This window comes from Xenopus tropicalis, chromosome 5, assembly GCF_000004195.4.
Source record: "Xenopus tropicalis strain Nigerian chromosome 5, UCB_Xtro_10.0, whole genome shotgun sequence".
NCBI lineage: Eukaryota > Metazoa > Chordata > Amphibia > Anura > Pipidae > Xenopus > Xenopus tropicalis.
In genome coordinates, this window is record NC_030681.2 from 78,280,952 (window position 1) to 78,305,463 (window position 24,512).

At 39.0% G+C, this 24,512-nt stretch overlaps 1 protein-coding gene across 1 annotated transcript in view; it reads right to left on the minus strand.

Annotated features, from left to right (window-relative positions):
* The window catches only part of foxo3 (forkhead box O3), a 69,090-nt gene that overhangs the window by 1,179 nt on the left and 43,399 nt on the right, over positions 1 to 24,512 (minus strand). Inside the window, 1 exon segment of the mRNA NM_001102949.1 lies at positions 5,711 to 7,137. Within this exon segment, the coding sequence (NP_001096419.1) occupies positions 5,740 to 7,137 (1,398 nt within the window). The 3' untranslated portion in view covers positions 5,711 to 5,739.

A 24,512-nucleotide genomic window follows, 5' to 3' on the forward strand; every position in this document is an offset into this window, starting at 1 on the left:
GCATTGTTCCTCATAGTATAATAATACAAAATGAACAGTGCGCCCATATCAAACTGTTTGGATATGAGTTTGCACTGAGTTTTATCACGGCATTTATGAAATATAATACACACCTATGGATGCTGCTCTACACCTGGTGTGTTAAGAAATATTCAGCTAATCCAGAGTGACATTGTGGTTTCTTTGTAATATAAAAGAGTAATTCCTCTGTAATCTCACAAGATTCCAGTATTAATCAATACCACACATTCTATACCAAGTACAACGACTTCCTATTACAGAGACATAGCATGTTTACTGTTAAATGATTTTTTACTTTGGATAAATATTAACTACTGACTGCAGCAATTAATATTATCTGAATAAATTGCTATAACATTAAAATCTTAGAATACATTGTTCTAGTTGCTGGGCCCCTTACTATTTTCTCTCTATACCTCCTCACTTGGCAAACGAATCAATTCTTTTGGCTTTCAGTACCACCTCTATGCTGACGATACTCAGATCTATCTTTCCTCTCCTGATCTCAACCCAGAGCTTCTAACTCACGTCTCTTCCTGCCTGTCCGCTATCTCTACTTGGATGTCCCAACGTTACCTTAAATTAAACCTCTCTAAGACTGAACTGGTTCTCTTTCCCCCATCCAACGCCCACATTGTTCCCGAGGTATCTATAACGGTTAACAATTCTACCATCACCCCATCTTCCCAGGCCCAGTGCCTTGGGGTTATCCTTGATTCTGCCCTGTCCTTCACTCCTCATATCCAATCCCTTATCAAATCATGTCACTTACACCTAAGAAATATCTCCAAAATATGATCATTTATCACCTTACAGATTTTGTAAGCTCTTTTGGGCAGGGCCCTCCTCACCTTTTGTATCGGTTATTGATTGCTTTATATGTCACTCTCTATGTCCAATGTATGAAACCCACTTATTGTACAGCGCTGCGGGATATGTGGGCGCTTTATAAATAAATGTTAATAATAATAATTACATAACAGGTTCAGAAGAGCAACACATTTTTTTTTTCAATACAAAGGCTATACTATCATTAGAGCATATGGAAACCTTGTTTAGATATATGTTGCAGTATGCCAAGAATGTCTTCTTCTTAGGTTCCCTAACTGTTGTTCCAAATAAAACCTGTATGGTGCTTGTGCCTATGAGCACTGCAGCTTCACACAATAGGAAAATACTTCTCTGGACAATAAAGGACACTGGATCTGTATTTCCTTTATCAGGGTACAGGGGGGAGCTTGCTGATAGCGAGATAGATAGTGAGAGCAGTGCTGGAATGACAAATTGCATAATATCCGCAAAACGAAATTTTGTATTTATCTGACACATAAAATTTATTTTTACCACCATTACTCTCACCACATGCATGTTCTACAATTAACACACCTGCTTAAAAAAACATAAATACAGAACTGTGCAAGGTATTGTGCAAACTGAGTCTTAGCTGATCTCTGATGTGAGAATACACCATATTTTCCTGTGTTTTACACTTAAAAGTGTTTTCCTAAAATAGAATATAAATGTTAATGCCAGTTGCAATGTTTGATTACAGAGTTTCTTTGGGAAAAACGCCAATAATCAAATATTGGTAAACACTCCCGCCCCTTTCTAAATGATTATTGATCGCATGCACCATAAGCCTAGCTTAGGTTAGGAATAACAAAGGTATTAATAATGTTTGATTCCATCCTCAGCCATTTAGGTAGTTTTAAGTGTAAGTACAGGTATAGAAACATGATCAAGTACAAGGTACTGTTTTCTTATTACAGAAAATAATTTAAAAAATAATTTGCTTAAAGGACAAGGAAAGCCTGTACCCCAAGTATGCTGTATGCTATAGTTACCCCCATGCTGGAAAATGCCAATTAGTATTTCAAAACTGTCCGTATTACTCCTGCAGTGCCCTCTGATTTTATTGCATATTAAAGCCATTTTACTTTGTGTGCCATCATCAACATGGCCGTGCCAAACGATGTGCGCAGAATCTTGTTGTGTTGTTAGTAAGGAGAAGTAAGGAGAATTAAAAGTGCACAAAGCAAGGCAGATAACATATATATCTGCTTGCTGAGACTGCACGTCACTATAGCAACAGTCTAAATCGGTTGCTATTGGTGCACGCTTAGTGGAGGGAGGGCTTTTCCAGTCAGTGTTGGAGCAGTGTTGTGGCTTACAAAGTATGCTCAAGAGCTGGGCGGTATGACCAAAAATTTATATCACGGTATTTTTCAAAATTATATCGGTGTCACGGTATTTGACGGTATTTTTTTTTCCATGCATGATTAGGTGTTAACCCCATTTCCTAATAAATTAGAGAATAATTACTGCAGTATTGAAAATCAGAGTCAGGCAAGCAAGGATCGGCAACAGAAAGTCGTAAGGTAAATCAGGCAGGCTTAGTTTCCCAGGCAAGGCCGCAGGCAACATAGCACAGGAGGCGTTTGATAGCTTTAAATACCCCCCACGCATGCGCAGAACCGGCGCCGTCAGCGCGTCGCGGACATGCACGCTTTGACATGTACATACGCTTTGACACACGCGCACCTGGATGCGCGTGCACAACGCCCCGCGGACAACGGGACGCGTGCGCAAGGAGGCGCGCGAGAACGGGTCGCGCGGGTGAGTACCCCGACACCCCGGTATCTGAAAAATGAATATAGTTTTAAAAAAAAAAAAACACTGGTATTCCGTATTAAACGGTATATCGCCCAGCCCTATGCTCCCGATTATTTCTTAAAGGAACAGTAACATCAAAAAATTAAAGTGTTTTAAAGTAATTCAAATATAATGTGCTGTTGCTCTGCAAAAAACTGGTGTTTTTGCTACAGAAAAGCTACTATATAAATAAGCTGCTGTGTAGCCATGGGGGCAGCCATTCAAGCTGAAAAAAGGCACAGATTACATAGCAAATAACAGATAAGACACCATTGTATTCTACAGGGTTTATCTGTTAGCTGCTATATAACCTGTGCCTTTTCTCCTTTGAATGGCTGCCCCCATGGCTACACAGCAGCTTATTTATATAAACTATAGTAGTCTTTCTGAGGCAAACACACCAGCTGTAGCAATGCAGGGCAACAGTACATTATATTGTAATTACTTTTATACACTTTCATTTTTTGGTGTTACTGTTCCTTTAATGTGCATGTGCTGCCTACTAATTCTACCATCTGTACATGGTCCTGGGTCTTGGCCTTTGTTAAGGAATGTTGGATGATGGTATTTTTAAGTCAGTGTTTTTTTTCTACAATGCAGGGTTTAATCTGAGAAAGAGCTTAAAACATGGGGAACTTAATACTACGAATGACACCGATTGAGGTATACCTATGAATGGAGATGAACTCTTTCTTAGACTCTCTCCTTAAATCTTTACTTGTCCTTTAAAATGGAGTCCATGGGAGATGGCCTTTTATTCAACCAAACCTTGCCACCAAGTGAGGAATTAAAAAATAACTACCTGGTTTGGGGGCACTGAGTGCAACATCCAAGGGGTTGGTGAGCTACATGTTGCCCATGAGCCACTGGTTGGGGATCACTGCCGTAGTAAGGTGACCAGATTTTTGGAGCAAAATCCGGGGACAGAGATAAAAATGGCGGCGCGCGAAGCCGCAAATCTTTAGGCCATGCCCGTTTTGACAGACACACCCCCAAAAAACCACTTCAGTTTTACAGATACACCCTCAGTAAATATATAAGCCAACTCAGAGGCAATGCCATGTATAATCCCACCAGAACTAACAGCAGGGTGACACCGTGGCAATACCATGTATAATACCCCCTAGAACTCAACCTCTTGCCATCACACTTAAAAATATGAGAACTGCCATTTCTGCTTGCCTGCTCCGAGAGAGCTTCTGTCCTGCGCATTCCTTCCATGCGCAGGACAGATCTTTTAGTGAAAAAAGTATCTCAGTCCTTCGGGACAGAGGACTTCAGCTTACAAATTGGCCAATGAGGGAGGCACCTCAGGTTTACAGCGAATGGTGGAATGTGGTGCTGCTCGTGGCTCCCTGATTGGCAATTTGCGCAGTGACGTCTTCTGCACCAAAGGACCTCCTAAGCTGGCTGCTTGAATGCCTGCTGATCCAGAAGAATTCACGGGGATTTTTTTGCCCCACGGGGATGGTAAACAGGGACAATTGCCATAGGGCATGTAAATGCTATAAATGCTTAGGGAGGCTTGTGACAGAGAAGGTCAAGTGACTGCCTGCAGCATAGGGCTCTTAAGGATGAGGGATAATGTAGGTCTAGACAGTGCTTTTGGCAGGTAGCCCAAGCAAAGAGTAATTTCTAGACCAGTGGGCCTCAACCAGTGGCTTGGGAGCAACATGTTGCTCACCAACCCCCCCTTGATGTTGCTCCCAGTGGTCTCAAAAAAGGGGCAAGCTTTAGTTGCATAAAAACCAGGTGTACTGCCAAACAGAGCTCTCCTTATGCTGTCAGTATACATAAGAGCTAAAAAATAACTTATCATGGCCCTTAACAGTACCCCAGGTACACTCTTTCTGCTTGTATTTCTCCCCAACTCTAATTTGCATTTGATTGTGGGTAACTGGTAAAAAAAAGTTGAGACCTCCTGTTCTAGAACATATGTTTTCATGACTTGGGTGAGAAATCCCTATACAATGAAAACTAAATGTATGTTTAAAGAAAAACATAACTTTCTAAAAGTTAGAGAATTTTTATAATGGGCAGACTAATTAAAATAAAAATACTTATCTGACAAATTTTGCAACACTATCATAAAGATAGTAATTTACCTGTGGCCTGATAGTGATGCAACTGGAGCGTTGGAACAGCCAAGTGTGGATCACATTTTAGAAGAAAGGTCAGTGATGGCTCAAAAATTGCACAATTTCAACACATATTAACCTTTGCTAAACTTGTGCCATGTGACAAGTTATGTAACAAAATGCTTAAGATAAAACTGAAGAAGTATTTGTGTGCATGTCCAATTTTACCAATCTGCACAAGCTCTGAAAATGATTCATTTCTGTCATGTATGGGTACACATTATTGAGGTGACAAATAAGAAAAAATTGACACGCAGGTCAAAAATAAGTAATTTGTATGAGGCTCATTTATTTGATCTTAGGTTATATATAGGCAGGCCTCAAGGACAAAAAAACAAGAGCGGTATTCTCTTTCTTTCTCTCTAAAACAACAGTATCTAAATACACAAACAACAGTATCTAAATACAAAAACTGTAGCTGTGAAACATTGTGACAGATATGTTTATGTATGACGACACACAAAGCTACAAGTAGCTACTTGTCAAGGCTACAAAAGTAGAGAATTCTTATCATTTATTAATAATTGTCTCTATGTGTGTTTAGCAGAGACAATTCTCAATATTGTCTATGGCAGGGTATTTTCTGGAATTTAGTAGCCTTGTAAAAGTAGCTGCTACTGTGTAGCTCTGCATGTCTTCAGCTGCAGTAACTAATCGTGGCGATTTAGCTGCCATAGGGCATAGACACATGGGGCAACTCTTATATTAACCTAAGAGAAACATCTGTAAAAAATTCAGATGTTATACAGCAAACAAAGCTTAACAAATTCTCTGAAGAAAATGTATACATATCTATTATTAATGCATGAACCAATATACACAAATGGTAACATCATCTGTGGTAGAGTATACAAATCCTAAATATATTACACTTTTCTGTTCTACAACTGGATACTGACCTGGTGCATGTTATCTTCCCAGGCTTTATTCAGCCTGGCACCCAGCTCTGTGACGATGTCTGCTTAGCACCAGTGAAACTGCCCACCGATAGACTGACATTCTGAGCTGAGATGAGGGTGTCAAAATTAAAATCCAACCCATCTGCATCCATTAAATCGTTGCGAATTATTGTCTCCATGTCACATTCCAAACTCCCATTGAAAATATCCAGGTCCAAATCAGTGGGAAACTTTTCATGCCCCAGTGTTGGAAGGTTCACGGCTGAGGAGTACAAGGATCCTGAGAGCGTGTCTGAGATGGTTTGCATAGAATGACTAACTGAGGACTGCTGCTGGTGTTTGGTTGAGTCCAAGTTGCTGCTATCATTTAAACCAGTGTTGCTTAAATTGTTTGACAAGGCACGGCTGCCACCTTGAAAAGAGTTAAGAGACTGCTGTTGGTGCAGCGAGTTCTGATTAACCAAATTTCCTCCTTGGTTAGATGGGGCTGCAAAAGACATCATAGGGTCATTTCTCAGAATTATATTTCTTCTGGTATTCTGAGCAGTCACAGCAGTACTGGCTTGTGACATGAGTGGATCAGACTGGGTCATTAACACATCACTGTGGCTGAGGGTGTCTGTATTCAACAGGTCTTGCAAAGACTGGTTACTGTAATGATTAATGGAAGAAAAAGTAGCTTGCTTGTTCTCTTGGATAGTTTGCATGGGAGACTGGCGCAGCGATGTCAAGGGAAAGTTGAAGCTACTAGTGTTGTTAAAAGTATTAGATGGAGAGCCAATGCCTGAGCCCTTAGTGCCATATGTAAAGCTGGAACTTCTCTGCATGAGGATACCGGGAGATGACTGCTGTGAAGAAGTGAGAGAAATGTCATCCAGCAAGTCATCCATGAGGTTCTCTGGCAATCCATCATTTAAGTTCATGGTTCCAGCCATATCTGTTATTCTTGGCATCTCCACTGTGCATGGTTTACTTAAAGATGGGGACAAACTACCTGGGCTGCTATACAACATAGGGGACAAGGGAGAGTCATCATCTTGAACATCATCAAGTTCAGTTGTAGCTGGAATTGGAGACAAACGACCACTTATGGTACTGGCATTAGAGTTTGTACGAGATCGAAAATCTGTCCAGGCATCAAGTTCATCACTACTACGTGAGGTGGGACTACCTGGCCACTTTGACAGCTGCGAAGGGCTATCATCTGTAGCATCAGTAGATGCCTGCAAAGACGCTTTTTTCTTTGCTGCTCTCCCACGGCTCTTGGTGTATTTGTTGCTATTGTCCATTGAAACAGCCCGTCTTCTTGGTGCCTTCCCCCCTTTTCCTCCTTCAGGGTTGATCATCCACCAAGAGCTTTTGCCAGAGCCCTCATTCTGAACTCTAATAAACCTGCTGTGTAGTGACAGATTATGCCGGATTGAATTCTGCAAAGACAAAAATAAGGAATAATGTTAGAAAGGCAGTAATGGTAGGGTTATGGTTAACAAGGCATTTTGATCTCTATCTGCGATTAAAAGATCATGAATCGCTTTTCCCAAATAGTCACTAGCCCTTAATTGTCACATAAAAAATGCAAGCCATTGCCTGCTCAGAGCATTTGACACTACAGCTACTAGGAAGCAACACGTTTTGTGTCTTTCTGTGTAGGTTAGCAATGCCTTTTCAGACCACTTGTAAATTTCCATTTGCAGGACCCAACCAAGTGCTGAATTGCAAAGTGGTTCCTTAGGCCAAAATCTCTGACCTGTTATGAGCAAAAATGACCTTTTATCTTAAAAATCCCACTGTCCTGTATAAATGATACTTTTGTACATACACTGTGAAACTTGCTACGAGTGTTAATCTGAACACCAGATGTGAGCACTTCTTAAGGTCCCCATACACGGGCTGATACGGTCGCTTGGCGATGTCGCCAAGCAAGCAGATCTTTTCCCGATATCGCCCACCCGTAGGTTGAGCGGCTAATTATAACGACGGGTATAGGAAGTCGGTCTGGGGACCGCATCAACGAGGTGATGCAGAGACAAAACATGTGCTATGAATTTATTCAAAACAACTTTTTTGAACTTTCAAAATAAAGTAATTGTGCATTTCGACTCCTTTAATCTACTGACAAAAGAAATAGGCAAAACAGTGGTGTGGCAGTGAAACAGACATGCTACAGAAAAAAGAAACTAATACAAACGTAACTTAATGGAGGTTGCTGGCTCTAATACAAATGCCTATGACCACAAGGTTCTATAATCCTGGTTTTCCACATGAGTGACACCATTAGCAGATATGATTTTTTGGAAAAAGTAAGCAACACCGGCAAACTGTAAAGAAAGAACACTGGCAAACACTGAGCGACACTACCTCACAACAAAGAAGAAACCAAAGGGCAGCAATATATACAACCTTCAATGGGATGTAATCTTAACGTTAACTAAACTAAGATTAAAAAAAAAAAAAAAAATAAGACGATCAAGTGTTCTGGCTTGCCATATGCCAATAGGTGTTGCATTTGTAGATCAACTAAAATATGCCATCAACCCAGGACCTTCCATCAGGCTAATTAACCCTCAAATGGAGGTCCTTTCCTATTTAAGTAAAATACTTACTGCATTTGGGATCTCTTCACCTAACACCATAACACTTATAAGGACAAGCTTAGATCTGGCACCCCAAGAAACAAAACAAAAAAAACCTAAATTAAAATAAGAAATATGCCCTGTGAAAAAAAGGATGCCTGCCACATGTTTCCTCCTGAAACAATGACAGAATTAAAATGTGTAATTAGAAGGAGAAAAAACAGTCTAGCAAAATCACAGAATATCCTGTAGCTGCTTTCTAGGAGCTCAGAGTGTGTAAGCAAATGCAGATTCTGGTAAAGAGCTTTCAGGACGTTCCCAGCTGTTTGGTGTCTGTGCCCGCTGGAGAGCTACTGAGAACATTCCATTCCACACAGACGCACATTTACTTCTAGCATATAGTGAAAGCCATTTATAGTTTATACTTGGGACAGGCACATAAAAACCCACATGTGCTAACGTCAGCTAGATGGAATGTAAATATCAGCTGCTGCAGCAAACCAATAGCCGTTTTATTTACATACTACCAAGAGTTGTGTGAAACAACTTTACAAATATACAAGAACAGTGTTGCACATTTGCAAAAAAAAAAAAAAAAACACTAAAAAAATGTATGAAAAAGAAAAAACTCTAAACATCCTCGTGTGGGGCTTTATCTGCCTGCAGAAAATTGTTAATTTGCAGATTTTGGCAAAAAAATTAAAATGTGCTGGATTGGCTCTCTCTCCACTGGTGTTTTTATACATTTGTTTAAAAATGTAATCCCCTTTGTTTTTCACACCTTTTAATCTCTGCATTGTTCACCCCCTGCAGTGTCCACACCTCAGGCTCAGGCTGTAATCACCCCCATTGTTCACCTGTTCACACCTCAGACATTGTAGGTAGTGCCTGAACTAGCTGCCTGTGTGGATGGCACACACAGGGAGCATAGGTAGGCAGAGTATGGCACACACAGGCAGCATAGGTCAGGCAGAGTATGGCACAAACAGGTAGGGCAGGCAGAGTATGGCACACACAGGCAGCATAGGGCAGGCAGACTATGGCACACACAGGCAGGGTAGGGCAGGCAGAGTATGGCACACACAGGCAGGGTAGGGCAGGCAGAGTGCTGCCTGTGTGTGCCATACTCTGCCTGCATATGTTGCTTGTGGGAGGTGAACCTAGCAGGGGTTTGTTGTGAGAGTTTGTTTGCAGTTGGAAAGGAGGCATATGGATTTTAAGGGTATATCTTAATATGACATAATATAATTCTTTCACATATGAATGACGATTGATATCCCCGCAGTAAGGACCAAGCATTTGGGATTTTGCTGTGCTACCACCATTGTGATAAAATAGGTATGGTTTGAAGTGGGTGTGGTTTTAAAAAGGGGAGTGGTCAAAACTGGCTTCCATTTGCGGCCCTCCTCCATGTATGCTAGAGCAATTCCGGCCCTCAGCACCGCAGAAGTTGGACAGCACTGGTCTACAGGATAATATTTCCCCCGATATTATTGGGCATGCTCTGGTTTAGCACTTTCAGAAATATGTAAGGAGGTGAGCAGTTAAACTAATGCCCTTGCTGATAAGACACAAGTAGCAGTTTGCAAACACAAAGGCGTTTAAAAATAAAACACTTTATGAAGGTGAACTGTCACTTTTAAGTCATAAAAATGTCTGTTTTGTTAAAGGAAAACTATATCTCTATAAAAATATATTGCATAAAACAAGCTCATATGTAAAACTCTATTTCATCTAAATATACATTTTCATAAAAATATACTTTTTAGTCGTATGTGCCATTGGGTACTTCTAAATAGAGAATTGCAGTTTTAAGAATTAAGGGCCGCCTCCTGGGATCATAGGATTCACAGTGCACACAAACTGTTATTGGTGTTTATAAAACAAAACATTTCAATTAATGAATATTACACACCACCACTTTAATGGGGGAAATGCAATGATTTTATTGTATATTTCTCTTTAAAATAATAATAAAAAGAATGAAACCCAAAAATAGAGACCATAATATAAAGCAAAAACTGGGTGACTGGGATGTTAAATTTGAAAACACAGCTTTAATGAAAGAACAGAGGATCAATGAAATACATTCATTAAACTCACAGGCACTGTCAGCCCTGCTAATTGGAAGTCTAGTGCAAGGTCCTGGGGTGGATTGGCACATCTATTTAGCACAGAAAATTACAATTACTGGCACACAGCATCAGGTGATCACTGGGAAACCTCATGTTTATTTTAGCAGTTACCAACACAATGCTTGCGGGACACACAATGCTTGCGGGAATGTCCCTTTGTCAGGTGTAGAAGTCTGTGTAATATGTCCTGTCCCATATCCTATTAACAGTCACCTTTAAACATAAACACATTTATAAGAGCTACATTTATTCTTTTAATAAAGGGAATCTTCCAAGAGTATAAAACATATATTCACTGGCTGGCTGCAAGAATACACACATAAGCAGTCCTGTGGATATATTTATATATTAAAACTTACATTTTAATGTATGGATGTGTTTATGAGTAACTGGACCAAGTAAAATCAAACTTTTTAGATAAGCCTAGTCAATACCATGACAGAATGACCAGCTGACTGGGGAATGAGAATTACCAACAAAGTGCTATGGCACAAACTTGAAGATCACTCTTTCCCAGCGAGATTCTGCTTTATAAAGTACACCGAGTGCTTAAAAGAGGTACTGATTCCTAAGGCTAATGACATCTGGGGCTGGGGACAGACACGACGCAAGCCTGTGTGCAGACGCATGAAGCAGATTTTGCTGTGAAAATGCATACTTTTGCTTTTTTGCAACAAAATTTGTTTCATGTGCCTTCAACAACATGACAGAATGTCTGTCACTGCAGATAGACAAAGGAGCACAGAAAACACTGGCAGAGAAAATTGTATCCCCAATCCTGTGTGCCATTGCAGACATGCCTGCTTAAAACCACTACATTTTTTTTTTTATCTTTGAACAGCCTCTTTGAAATCTTTAAATACCTGCAACTCCAGTTGTACAAAGGTTAAGAGCAGGGGTACACGGGGAGATTAGTCGCCTGCGAATGGAGATTTGTCACGGGCGACTAATCTCCCCGCAATGCCATACCACCGGCTAGAATGTAAATCGCCGGTGGGATGGCATACACAGCGCCGTGATTTGCCAAAGTTGCCCGAAATTTCCACTCAAGGCAACTTCGCCAAATCGCATTACAAATAATGCCATTTGGTGGGGGAGATTGCAATTTGTGTATTCCTCCTATCGTCCATAAAGGGCTGTAATATTTAGATTTAAATTTTAAAATGCCATCCAGCATCACAGTAGCTTGTTTTGAATTAATTGATTAATTCCCATGTGCCCTTGATGTTTTCAGTTAAGCATGTTCTACACGCCACATCTGCCAGCTTAACACACCATATAAAGATGGTTCATTTGTGTGAGCTAAGGAACTTCATATCTTGATATTTATATATGTAAATCATAGCTATTTCAAAAAACTGTAAATAGGGTATCAATCTAACATACAAATACAATATATATTTTAGGTCAAACAAAATTCATCCACTTTAAAAAATTGTGGAAACCATTGTCTAGGTATAAGCAATGATTGATTACAGATGTTGGGAGAATTCAGAAACTGCATTAGGATATGTGCACAATGACCATATCCCTGCCCTTATGCCCTCAGTACAACAATATTAGTGGGCAAGATTGTGCAAGGGAACTGCATATTCTGCCTGATTTAAGGTGCATCTCTACAAAGGAAAAAACAAGCAAACATTAGGACATTGACAAGTTTGTCAGCAAATACAGTGGCTTGCAAAAGTATTCGGCCCCCTTGAACTTTTCCACATTTTGTCACATTACAGCCACAAACATGAATCAATTTTATTGGAATTCCACGTGAAAGACCAATACAAAGTGGTGTACACGTGAGAAGTGGAACAAAAATCATACATGATTCCAAACATTTTTTACAAATAAATAACTGCAAAGTGGGGTGTGCGTAATTATTCAGCCCCCTGAGTCAATACTTTGTAGAACCACCTTTTGCTGCAATTACAGCTGCCAGTCTTTTAGGGTATGTCTCTCCCAGCTTTGCACATCTAGAGACTGAAATCCTTGCCCATTCTTCTTTGCAAAACAGCTCCAGCTCAGTCAGATTAGATGGACAGCGTTTGTGAACAGCAGTTTTCAGATCTTGCCACAGATTCTCGATTGGATTTAGATCTGGACTTTAACTGGGCCATTCTAACACATGGATATGTTTTGTTTTAAACCATTCCATTGTTGCCCTGGCTTTATGTTTAGGGTCGTTGTCCTGCTGGAAGGTGAACCTCCGCCCCAGGCTCAAGTCTTTTGCAGACTCCAAGAGGTTTTCTTCCAAGATTGCCCTGTATTTGGCTCCATCCATCTTCCCATCAACTCTGACCAGCTTCCCTGTCCCTGCTGAAGAGAAGCACCCCCAGAGCATGATGCTGCCACCACCATATTTGACAGTGGGGATTGTGTGTTCAGAGTGATGTGCAGTGTTAGTTTTCCGCCACACATAGTGTTTTGCATTTTGGCCAAAAAGTTCTATTTTGGTCTCATCTGACCAGAGCACCTTCTTCCACATGTTTGCTGTGTCCCCCACATGGCTTGTGGCAAACTGCAAACGGGATTTCTTATGGTTTTCTGTTAACAATGGCTTTCTTCTTGCCACTCTTCCATAAAGGCCAACTTTGTGCAGTGCACGACTAATAGTTGTCCTATGGACAGATTCCCCCACCTGAGCTGTAGATCTCTGCAGCTCATCCAGAGTCACCATGGGCCTCTTGGCTGCATTTCTGATCAGCGCTCTCCTTGTTCAGCCTGTGAGTTTAGGTGGACGGCCTTGTCTTGGTAGGTTTACAGTAGTGCCATACTCCTTCCATTTCTGAATGATCGCTTGAACAGTGCTCCATGGGATGTTCAAGGCTTTGGAAATCTTTTTGTAGCCTAAGCCTGCTTTAAATTTCTCAATACCTTTATCCCTGACCTGTCTGGTGTGTTCTTTGGACTTCATGGTGTTGTTGCTCCCAATATTCTTTTAGACAACCTCTGAGGCCGTCACAGAGCAGCTGTATTTGTACTGACATTAGATTACACACAGGTGCACTCTATTTAGTCATTAGCACTCATCAGGCAATGTCTATGGGCAACTGACTGCACTAAGACCAAAGGGGGCTGAATAATTACGCACACCCCACTTTGCAGTTATTTATTTGTAAAAAATGTTTGGAATCATGTATGATTTCCGTTCCACTTCTCACGTGTACACCACTTTGTATTGGTCTTTCACATGGAATTCCAATACAACTGATTCATGTTTGTGGCTGTAATGTGACAAAATGTGGAAAAGTTCAAGGGGGCCGAATTCTTTTGCAAGCCACTGTACATCAGACCTTCTAGACAAAAAGCTATAACCTAAAAGAGGTCTTGTTATGACTTCTGATTATATTCTAATGAGCCATATTCTAGATGCAGTGGTAGGCAAATATGGCACATTTTACAATGCACCATGTCTAACAGTGCATATATTGAATAAAGAACAAAGCCTGGCAACATTGTAAACACAGTTAGTATATTGTATCTGCGTCAAAAGCATTTAGGCACATCATGAAATACCCAAAAGCAAGTGACACAGGAGTAGTTTGTAAATGATGTTTGCAATGTGCCATCCATGCCCATTATTAATATCTTCACCCATTGGCTGCACTTGAATAACGTGCTATGTGAAAACATATTACAAGTGCAAAAGCTCGCCAATATGTTCTCAACAGCTCTACTTAAGTAAAACATATACAATTATGAAAAGGTGCACCTCCAGTTCAAGAGAATTTACATTAAAGGAGAAAGAAAGGTAAAAACTAAGTAATCTTTTATGAGAAAGGTCTATGTAAATACAGCCATAAGCACTCACAGAAAGAGTCCTCTATCAAAAGAAACACATGATTTCTTGGCTCCTTTTTGTAAACATGTTCTTAGGTATCTGACTTCCTCTCTCAGAAAAATCCTTCATTCCCAGGGCCAGAGTCTGCGCAGTTCTCTCCTTTCTCCTGCTCCCCCCTCCCATAAGAATTCATACAACTCACTTGCCCCACCCCTAGGAATGTGTAATCTGAGATTTAACGGCTAGAGTTGTAGCAGGAAGCTATACAGACCAAGCTAAAATGGCAGCTGCAATCTTAAACCAACAGAGAGCTTCTAGTGCTCTTTACTCAGGTATGGTAATGCTTTCTGCAGAATAAATATAGTGTTCTAGGTGTCACTAATGCGGCGAATCTATTAGCAGAAAAATGCCAAAATGACTTTACTCCTCCTTTTACATGATATTCAGTTACTGAAATAAAAGACTGTGTTGGTGATAAACTAAAATTCATATGGACATTTGTATCTTAATTTTAAAACAACAATTTACACTACAATGCCACACAAATGCTCTTTCCACGTTCATTTTTTCATGTCAAATTATTTTTTATCAGTGCTTTACTACAGAGTGATTTAACACATTTTACCTACCCACAGAAAACCTTTAACCATTGTCAAAAAATGGCATGCCTTTATATGGGAATCAGAATATGTAATTAACAACAAGCCATAAACAGACTATTCCATTCTTTTAGATGTCAAACCTACAAACTGCTAGCTACCCTCTTAACAGCTTTGCACCTGGATATGGCTCACTTTGGGGATATTTTATGTTTATTTTTGGAAAGCTTTGCAACAAATGGATCACATCACAAAATACACACTCAAAATAACAAATGGCCTTTCCATAGGCCTTCCAGGCTGATAAGGAATCAGTTGTGTTTATATGATCAGTCAGAGCTGTCATGTTCCAAAAATACACTGATGACATAGATAGGGGATACCATTAAGAGAACATATAATATAGGGAATAATGTGCCCACTATTATTATATACCTATCTGTTTTATATCTAATGCATTTTGCCAGTTGTGTAGTGGTGTGTACAAATGAAGCAGGAAAAGGTGTTAATTTAGAAAAAAAAATGCACCAAGATGCTTTTAGCACAACACTTTTCTCATATGAAATTCTTCTCCATTTGAATCTGTCCCATCTATGTCAATGGTTTACACAAACTTTAGAATGGTGTAAAATAATGGGGTAATTTTACAATTTATAAACATATGAATTCATCTTTATACTACACTTTGAAGTCCTCAAACTCAAATTTCTGTCATTTGAGTAATTTGACGTTGGCAGTCTTATTGAAAATTAGAGGTAGAATTTTTTTTTTTTTTTTAATTCAAAATTTTTTTGAAATTCAAAGGTTTTTGATCAATTCGATTTTTGATAAACCGGCTTCAATTTTTAGCTTAATATGCTCTTTAGAGCTGTGTTTATACATGCTACCTTCTCTTTCCAATTGGAAAACTCAGTAGCACATATCAGTCAGACCACCTTTCACAAGAAAACATGTAGAGGCCACGAAAAGCAATGAACCTGAAAATAGTTCTGCACATTGATTCACATAAACATAAGCTAAAGGCCTTGAAGACAAAATCTGCTAGCTCTTCTGGGCAAACAGGCAAGTCTGGAACACACTGTTTCGGTGCTGTGTGGCCAATAAATCAGTTAATTTTAGCAGAACTGTATAACCAATAATTTATAAATGCAACTGCCACAAAAAAATTTAAAGCTAAATCATTTTCAAAATACAGTACTGTTTGGTCAGTAATATAGACAGATTGAATTATAGAATGTCCAGGAGCAACTGCCTGTATTAAAGTAAATAATATTGCAAAACCAAAACAGAAAATCTCAACAACAGAAAACAAAGGCTGTTAATGATATAAAAGTGACAAGGAAGCTTAATAACACTATGGCTGTCCAGTGCAGGAACCCAATGACCTGCACATTACTTCAAGAATGATAAATATATAGAGCTGGAAATTATTTCCCATCTGCTCTATTCATGCTTTAGCTTCAGCCTATCAAGTTTCATATGTAAGCATTCCATACTGGGCAACAATGCTGCCTCACAAACTCTCCTTCAGGCATAACTTTGTAAGGGCATTCTTGTTGGTGGATTGCTATCAATATATCAGCCAGAACCTCAATGCAAGGGCTGGTTTTAATGCAAAGTAAATGCAGCATTTTAAGAAAGAAGAAAGCACCACTGGTGCATAATGATTAACATGCATAAGAATTATTAGATACTGGCAAGTACTGGCAAGTACTGGCCATTGGGCAATCATGAATTTTGTATGCTACTGCTCTGACGTGGCCCCGTCGTTCTGATGATTGCAGATCAGAAGCTTTCATAGAGGATAACTAGCACCCGTGCCACCTTTTGCAGTGTTTAATAAAAATACTATCCTACTGAAAGAAAGAACCTATATATGTTATAAATGTTTAGTAGCCCTTTAAAGACATCATGATTCGAAAGTTCAGAAAGGTGGGTTTTGGTAATACACCGAACATCTGCAATATGCAAATTAGGATAAGGAAGGGTTAAAGAGAAACATTTTTAACTTCTGCATTTACGTGACAAAAAGTCACGTGATTTTAAGGATTCAGCCAGAGTAATGAATCTTGGCCGAATCCTGAACCGAATTCTGGATTCAGTGCATCCCTAGAAAATAAAAAATAATAATAATAAACCACGTGCATTTCTGGACTGCAATGAATGTCTTAAAGGTGCAGCATGAAGTTTGGCAGACAATTTATTTTGACTTGCGGTTCTTTATGAATGGCCCCTGGCACGAAATCAATTTGTGAAACCTTATGAACATGTCAGACTAACACAGCAAGAAAAAAAAAAAGAGAAAACTTAAAAGGGGACCTTCAAGTGCTGCATAAGTCAACAAAAAGAATGGTGATCTATTAGTTTGTCTTGACAAAATCAACAAAAACATTTATTAGACATATTAATACATCTGTGACAAATATAGTGCTTACTTGCCATTACATCCCCAGTTATAACACCTATTTAATATCAAAATAAAATAAAACAATGTGCATTTATACAGCACACTGTAACAATGTCCTCAATCTAATGTCACCTTTGCTATAACTTCACTTTTGACCCTGTCTCCAATACAAATGGCTTTAATTAATACAGTTTTGAATTGCTGAAGATGTATTTAAGTGAGAGGGGGTGGGGACCCAGATTGTGGGATTTGTGGGGACCCAGATTGTGGGATTTGTGGGGACTTCTCTGCTCCACCCTAGTTACACCACGGGTTGGCTACACACAGCTTAGCAAACACTAAGATACTGTAGAGATGACCACAATAGGTGCTGAACTGTAATCAGTAGACTGATTTAAAACTAATGGTTGACTGGTTGCTACTGACTCCTGATACAATGGAGCACCTTAGGGCGAAGACACAGAGATCTACTTTTTAGCAGCTACTAAATGCCAGAAAATACCCTGCTATAGACGATACAGAGAATTGCCTCTGCTAAAACACACACAGAGACAATTATCAGTAGATGATCAGCACTCTAGCCTGAACAGAAGGCATTACTGCTGACATTTGCTACACCGATATGGAACAAGCATTGGCACATAAAAGCATCTGATCTTTAGAAAGGGGAGAAAAGTTATTGTGTTCTGCTGATCAATTAAAAAAAAATTGTAAATCACAGCAAAATTAAGAAAAAAAAAGAAAAACAGCTGTGTATATGTTTTTTGCTGTCATATCATCCACTTCAAACTGAAATTCTATAGAGCTATATACTGTAAGTCAGTGAACAACACAACACATTTAGCAAGTGAATGCAAAGTCCCTTGTAGTTGGGTGACTTTTTGGGTGTAATTTTCAGTGACTGTTTCCTTGATGGGTGGGTTGTAAAAGCACTGAATAGCAAACACATCCTGGGAAGCTCACTTTCTACCCACTAAGGGCTCTGGTACACGGGGAGATTAGTCGTGCCGCGACAAATCTCCGTTGACAAATCTACCTGTCTGACAGACTAAAATCTGTTGAAAAGCAAGCTTCTTTTTAGATCTCACTTCTTTCCCTATATACACTGTTATTAAAAAATATACGCATGTCTTGTGATACTCCACTGGTTGTGTCTCTATCAGCTTGTCCCTGTGTCGTGCTATCTGTATAATGCTTATAGCTGGGAGGAATCCCATCTGCTTATCTTATCCAAACACACAGTCAATGCCAAGTTTATTAAAGAAACAGACCCGATACCTAACCACCACCTCTTACAAAGTGCAATGACTCACCAGGCATTTTGATTGGTGCACTGTACTTCGGTAACTGCCTGGAACCAGTAGATTATGTGTAAGGGAATTTTGCTGCTATAAAATTTAAAGCATACAAAAGATTTGCTTTCTTGTAAAAAGATACAATTTTAGATATCTTAATGGCACAAGTGACTTTTAGTTACCCATGCAAAATCGCCTATCTTTTGAAAAGATAGCCATTTGAAACATGTAAATGTAGGAGGACGCATTTACTCAATAGTTTGATTTGACTGGCTAGGATAAGTCTTTTCTAAACAAATCTATTTTTAGGCGATGTCACATACGCAGGTGTCAATTACGTGAGGGTAAAACAGCACCTTTGCATTTTGTCTATAGTGATAAGTTATTTTTTTATATATTTTAAAGATTACTAAAGCTCCTATTATGAAATACATAATTAGTATTAACACACACACACTTTGCCTGCCCATTTGCCTATGCAAAGCAGCTCCAAGGGCTGCAGTTTGTAAGTGCACATGTACAAGCAATGTCTTTTGAATGTCTTCTTTTGAACGTCTTCACCAGGGAGAAGAGGGTTGAGTAATGTTCTCTTAAGTTAAAGACATTACAACTGGTGGGCATTAATTAAGTTACATAGGGTATCGAGTTAGGGAGAAAGTTCACTACAGCGCACGGTGCACACCCTCTATTCACACCCTCATTTATAGTGCCACACTCCCTTACTAGAAAGTACATTTACAAGACAAATGTTCAAAAGCCTAGATCAATTCAATTAAATGTCGGCCTCTTTCAAGCGCCACCCTCTTAACAATGATAGCTTTGGCATGACTGTATATTGAGGGAGTACTGTAATTTATATACATTGATTGTTACAGAGCATAAATGTGCATTAACATATACAGATTTTATTTATAGGCTTTAATTAAAGGAGTGGTTCCAGCATAAAGTAGACATTGGATATTAACCATTTAGCATTTGTAATGTAGTTATTACCAACAAGAATTGTGAATTGCACCAATGCCTATGCTTCCAACCCTGACTACGGCATTCTTTCTTCCTGGTTTTTGAAGTCTATTTAACTTCAAAAAAATGCAGTTATAAACTATAACAACCACCTAAAACATGGCAGACATTTAAATTTCTTCAGCAGAATTTAATTTTATTTAAAAAAAACAAAACTTAATTTTAAGCAGATACATTTCAAATATATAAAAGTAGATAACACTGAATAAGTAAAGCCTAATTCAAGCCAGTTGCTTGCAGTTATGAACTAGTCATCAAACTGACACCCTGTTGGTCTTGAAAATTTATATATTTCACCAACAATAGAAACAAAATATTGTACAGGTATAGGACCCATTATCCAGAATGCTCGGGACCAAGGGTATTCCGGATAAGGGGTCTTCCCATAATTTGGATCTCAATACCTTAAGTCTACTAAAAAATCAATAAAACATTAATTAAACCCAATAGGATTGTTTTGCATCCAATAAGGATTAATTATATCTTAATTGGAATCAATTACAAGGTTCTGTTTTATTTCTACATAGAAAAAGGAAATCAGTTTTAAAATTCTGAATTATTTGATTAAAATGGAGTCAATGGGAGACGGGCATTCCGTAATTCGGAGCTTTCTGGATAACGGGTTTCCGGATAAGGGGTCCGATACCTGTACTATGCTTACTGCTCCAAACCAGTTCTTCAAAGAATAATGGCAAATCTTTTGGTATTATTAAAATCAAAATGGAAATCAAAATGAAAAATTGATTCCTACATGTACAAATTCGTCCATAATCTTTTGGTTCAAATGCTTCACTCATGTATGCAAAAGTTACAGTAAGATCACTTATCCAGGTCCCAAACACCCTGTATAATAGATCCTATATCTGCCCATTTATTTTTGAATAATTATGGCCATTTATTCTCTAACCATTTATGAAATGGGATATTTATCATATGTTAAACTAAAAGCAGATTATGAAGAATAACAAAAAATTAAAACAGCTTAGACAAAGTAATAAAGAAGGTCAGCACACCTGTGTTTATATATGCAAACAATCAGCTGGAATGTTCTCAGCAGACAATACATTATGCAATGTGACTTTACTGTATATGGCAATATATCAAGCCTTAATAATGTACACTGTGAAAGGCTAAATGACACCCAAACAACCCAAATCTAGATTCTGAAACTACTACATGTTCCCAACCAGTGGCCTTCTCAGGCATTTTTGCTGGATTCAAAGCCTGGCATTTTTCCTTGGTTGCCCAACCCACATCTAGCAGTGTATTTGCTGATGCACATAAGCCTATCAGCTTCCATGAAAGCAGTTCTTTTGTCCAGAGAAGTAGGGGGAAGCTCCTTTTTTCCTTTGCCCAGTCAATTTGTTTTGGCAGGGAGACTACTGCCAACATTGTTGATCACTGATTACTATTAATAAAAATAACATATATGCCCATCTCAAAAGCTCATTTCAGAGAACCTAGCAACTTTACTAGAAAATGAATGAAAAATGTTTGTAATCAATAATGTTGGTTAGTGGGCTGTGGTACCTGCTACCATGACCACTGATGAGCTTTTAGGTGGTGAGACCATTTCTATGCCACCAGCAGCATTCGTGTGTCACAGATGATAGCTTGTTTGCGATGCTTCGCTGGAGCAATTGGCTCCTGTTCACCTGTTTTATTTTCATCAATTTAAAGTCACTCAGTGTGAAAAGAAATTGGAGAAACATGATTATATAAAACAAAATTCTTCAAATCTGGAATGAAGGGTTAGCTACTGCTGCACTATCAGCAAAAACTAAAGGGAAAACAAATGAGTTCAAATAGGGACACACCAATATCTGAGGCTGAGGCATAACCTAAAGCATTCATTTAAGTGTGACAAAAACAATAGAGTAAACAAAACTCTGATTTCAGTTAACGTATACCATCGTATATCATCTTGTCAGAGTATTTTTTCAATCTGGTTATTTTATTACATAGTTGGACCTTGTTTCTCTGTAAGTAGAAAATCGTTCAAACTAATTGATGTGGTAACGTTCTCTACTTAATGAACTCTGATGTAGGACCTGTTTGAACTTGTATGTTTTTATCTACAGTCTTAAAAGCTAATATTTTAAACAAAAGGGTCTCAATTACAAGTTACAGGGACAAGCTGTGAATGCAAAATCATGACTAAATTTGTTCACCAGTCACTAAAGGTGGCCTTTTACAGATTTGTAGCTTATCTGCCCATGTATGGGGACCTCCAATGGCCCCACCTGACCGAAAATCGGCAAGGTGTCTATCGCGCAGGTTTGAATTTTTTTTCAGTCGGATTGGGGACCACATCAGCCCACTGATATGGTCCTCATTCCAACCACTTCTATCTCGGTTGTTGTAATTTGATAATTTGGCCCTAGGGCCACTTGCAGATATTGCGCAAAAAGGTGTTTTGATAGTAAACTTTAACTTATTTTTATGACACTAAGATGAAACAATATTATAAAAGGTAAGCTTTAAAGCGAATGCTTTATAAATGACTCACTTACCAGCAGCTTTTATACGCCAATAGCAACTCAAATATATAAAATTCCTATTAACTTTCACTGTGCAGACTGGAAGAAGCACTAATCCTACACACCCTCTGCTTCTTTTCCAGAGTAATCTCCATGCTTCTGCTTTCCATAACTAGCTGTGATAAGCCTGCTGGGTTGCTACTGTATGTTCCTCCACATTAAACAAAAATATACATAAGTAGCAATTACGTGAAAATATAAAGTGTCCTTGTATAAAAGTGTCACTGGTACCTTGTGTATTTTAGAGATGATATTATTCCATAGTTTTTAGTTTTTTTTGGAATACAGATTCCTTAAAGGAGAATGCAAGTCAAAATTTAAAAAGCATACTGCCCAATAGTCCTCCTATTGTTTAGTAAAAACGCCACACTTTTGGCTCACCTAATCAAATATTTACTCAGTCACACTTACTTCACATTTTCTAGAACAGGCAGCCATCTCTAAAAAGGTATTCTCCCTTCCTTTCCCTCCTTGCTTCATACTGCACATGTGTTTCATTCCCTCCCCCCCCTCCCCTCTGGCAGATCCACTTCTGATTGGCTGGTGGGCATATGTAGCTCAGAACAGGAGACAGGATCAAGTTACACACATAGGAAGGCTGCCGCTGGCAGCCTACAGGAAGGACAGAGAGATTTCAGTGATGTCACTGTAGGCTTCACACTGCTGTAGGCTGCCAGTCCCATATCTCAGAGAACCAAGCAGGGATCTGGGAATTTAGATATGCAGTAAGTACATAAAAAGAATGCCTTTAGACTTACTTTTAATTTATATTAACCTTTCATTAATGTCCTTTAAAGTGCCCCTATCATCCCTATATTGTTTACCCCACCAAAGGTGTGGCCCCCTGGCAGCACTAGGCTTACTGCACCAGGCAGAAGGCATATTGTATGGAGCAGTGAAATGCGACTCACCCTCCTACATCACAGGCATGGGCAGAATGAAAGCGTTGTGACATCCTGTGGGAGTAGACAAGTGCTGGCAGGGGCTTTTTTTTTTTTTTTAATAAGGAAAACTATTGTTTCCTCCCTTACCGAGTCCAGACTCTATTAGCCTGCACTTGGTGGAGGAACCAATATTAGGGTATTGCCCCTAAGTGATCATTTACCCAACACTTGCATCTGGGGACAATGCTGCGCTCTGCATCTAATGCCAACTCTTAAATCTGGTGCAAAGTACAGTCCTGGTGCATAGTCATAGGGCAAGAAGCACTCTGCACCCAGTCAAAGCAGTCCTGAACTTGCTTATCTGAATCAATGTAGCAATTCACACACAAAATACCACAGTTAGCAAATATGTAGATGGATCATATATTATAAGGCAAAGAAAGCAGAAATATAGTTCAGCAACAGTATCATAAAACAAAGTACAACCCTAGTTTATGTTTCTGCACCACTACAGAACACAGCCATTCTTTTTAATTTCAGTAGCCTTAATTAGTTTCTCTTGCTGTGTCAGAAAAAGAAAGCAGCACTTGTTTTATTAATAAAAGAAAAATAATCACACAGACAGGTAGCGAATGCCACACCTATGGTGCTTCAGCTAAAACTGACATGAGATGATGTTCAGCAAGTTTCAGGCTTTTCAAAGCTAAATGCAGGTTAAAGCATTTCCCAAACCATGGCATGGTTTGCATAGCATCCAGGTTTTTGGAGATACTTTGCTAAATTTCTTTTCAAGCATAATTTTTAACAGGATCCTTAATAAGGCCAACTGAGTATGATTACCAGTTAATATATCACTAAGAATGTGTAATTCTTTGGAAATGAAGACCCTGACATGCTCTCATTACAACCAAAGTCTTGCACTATGACATTTTTAGCATCAGTAATTACAAGCAATCCTTGCACTTTGTTCTGATGGTAACATTCCAATTAGACCAGCTTTGCCTTCTCACTGTACATTACATCTTATTACTGAGTGAGAGGGAGGCAAACTAATTGCCAGTTAGTTCATCAAATAGTGTTGTTGTGCTGCAAACAATTTTTTTGACCTATAGCCCTAAGTTAAGATTATACTTCTCAGAATTCATATGAATAGGAATGCTGGGAGCTTTAATTTAATGACTACTGAAGGGCTTGAAGTTGGAAATCCCATATGCACAATGAACGAAAGCACTGCATCTTCTCTGGCAGGGATTGTGGGTGTTGTCACTCAAAAAGTCATCTTAGGTGACTAAGTCTAAGAGCACATGGACAATTTTGAACTGTAGCTCTTGAAAACATCTATAAAATACATAGCCCTACCATGGCAGACTTAAAGGGTGTGTTAGGTAAGCACATGGAAGGAAAAAAAGGGGAGTTTGCAGTAACTTTGAAATTTAGAAGGGATGGAAAGTTTCGCAGAGATTTCAGTTTAAATAAAATTCAACACCATTGCAGAATCCTTTTCACAACTAGTTTAGTTTGAAAGTCTTATATTGCCATTTAGCCAAGATACTACACTAAACACATTAATG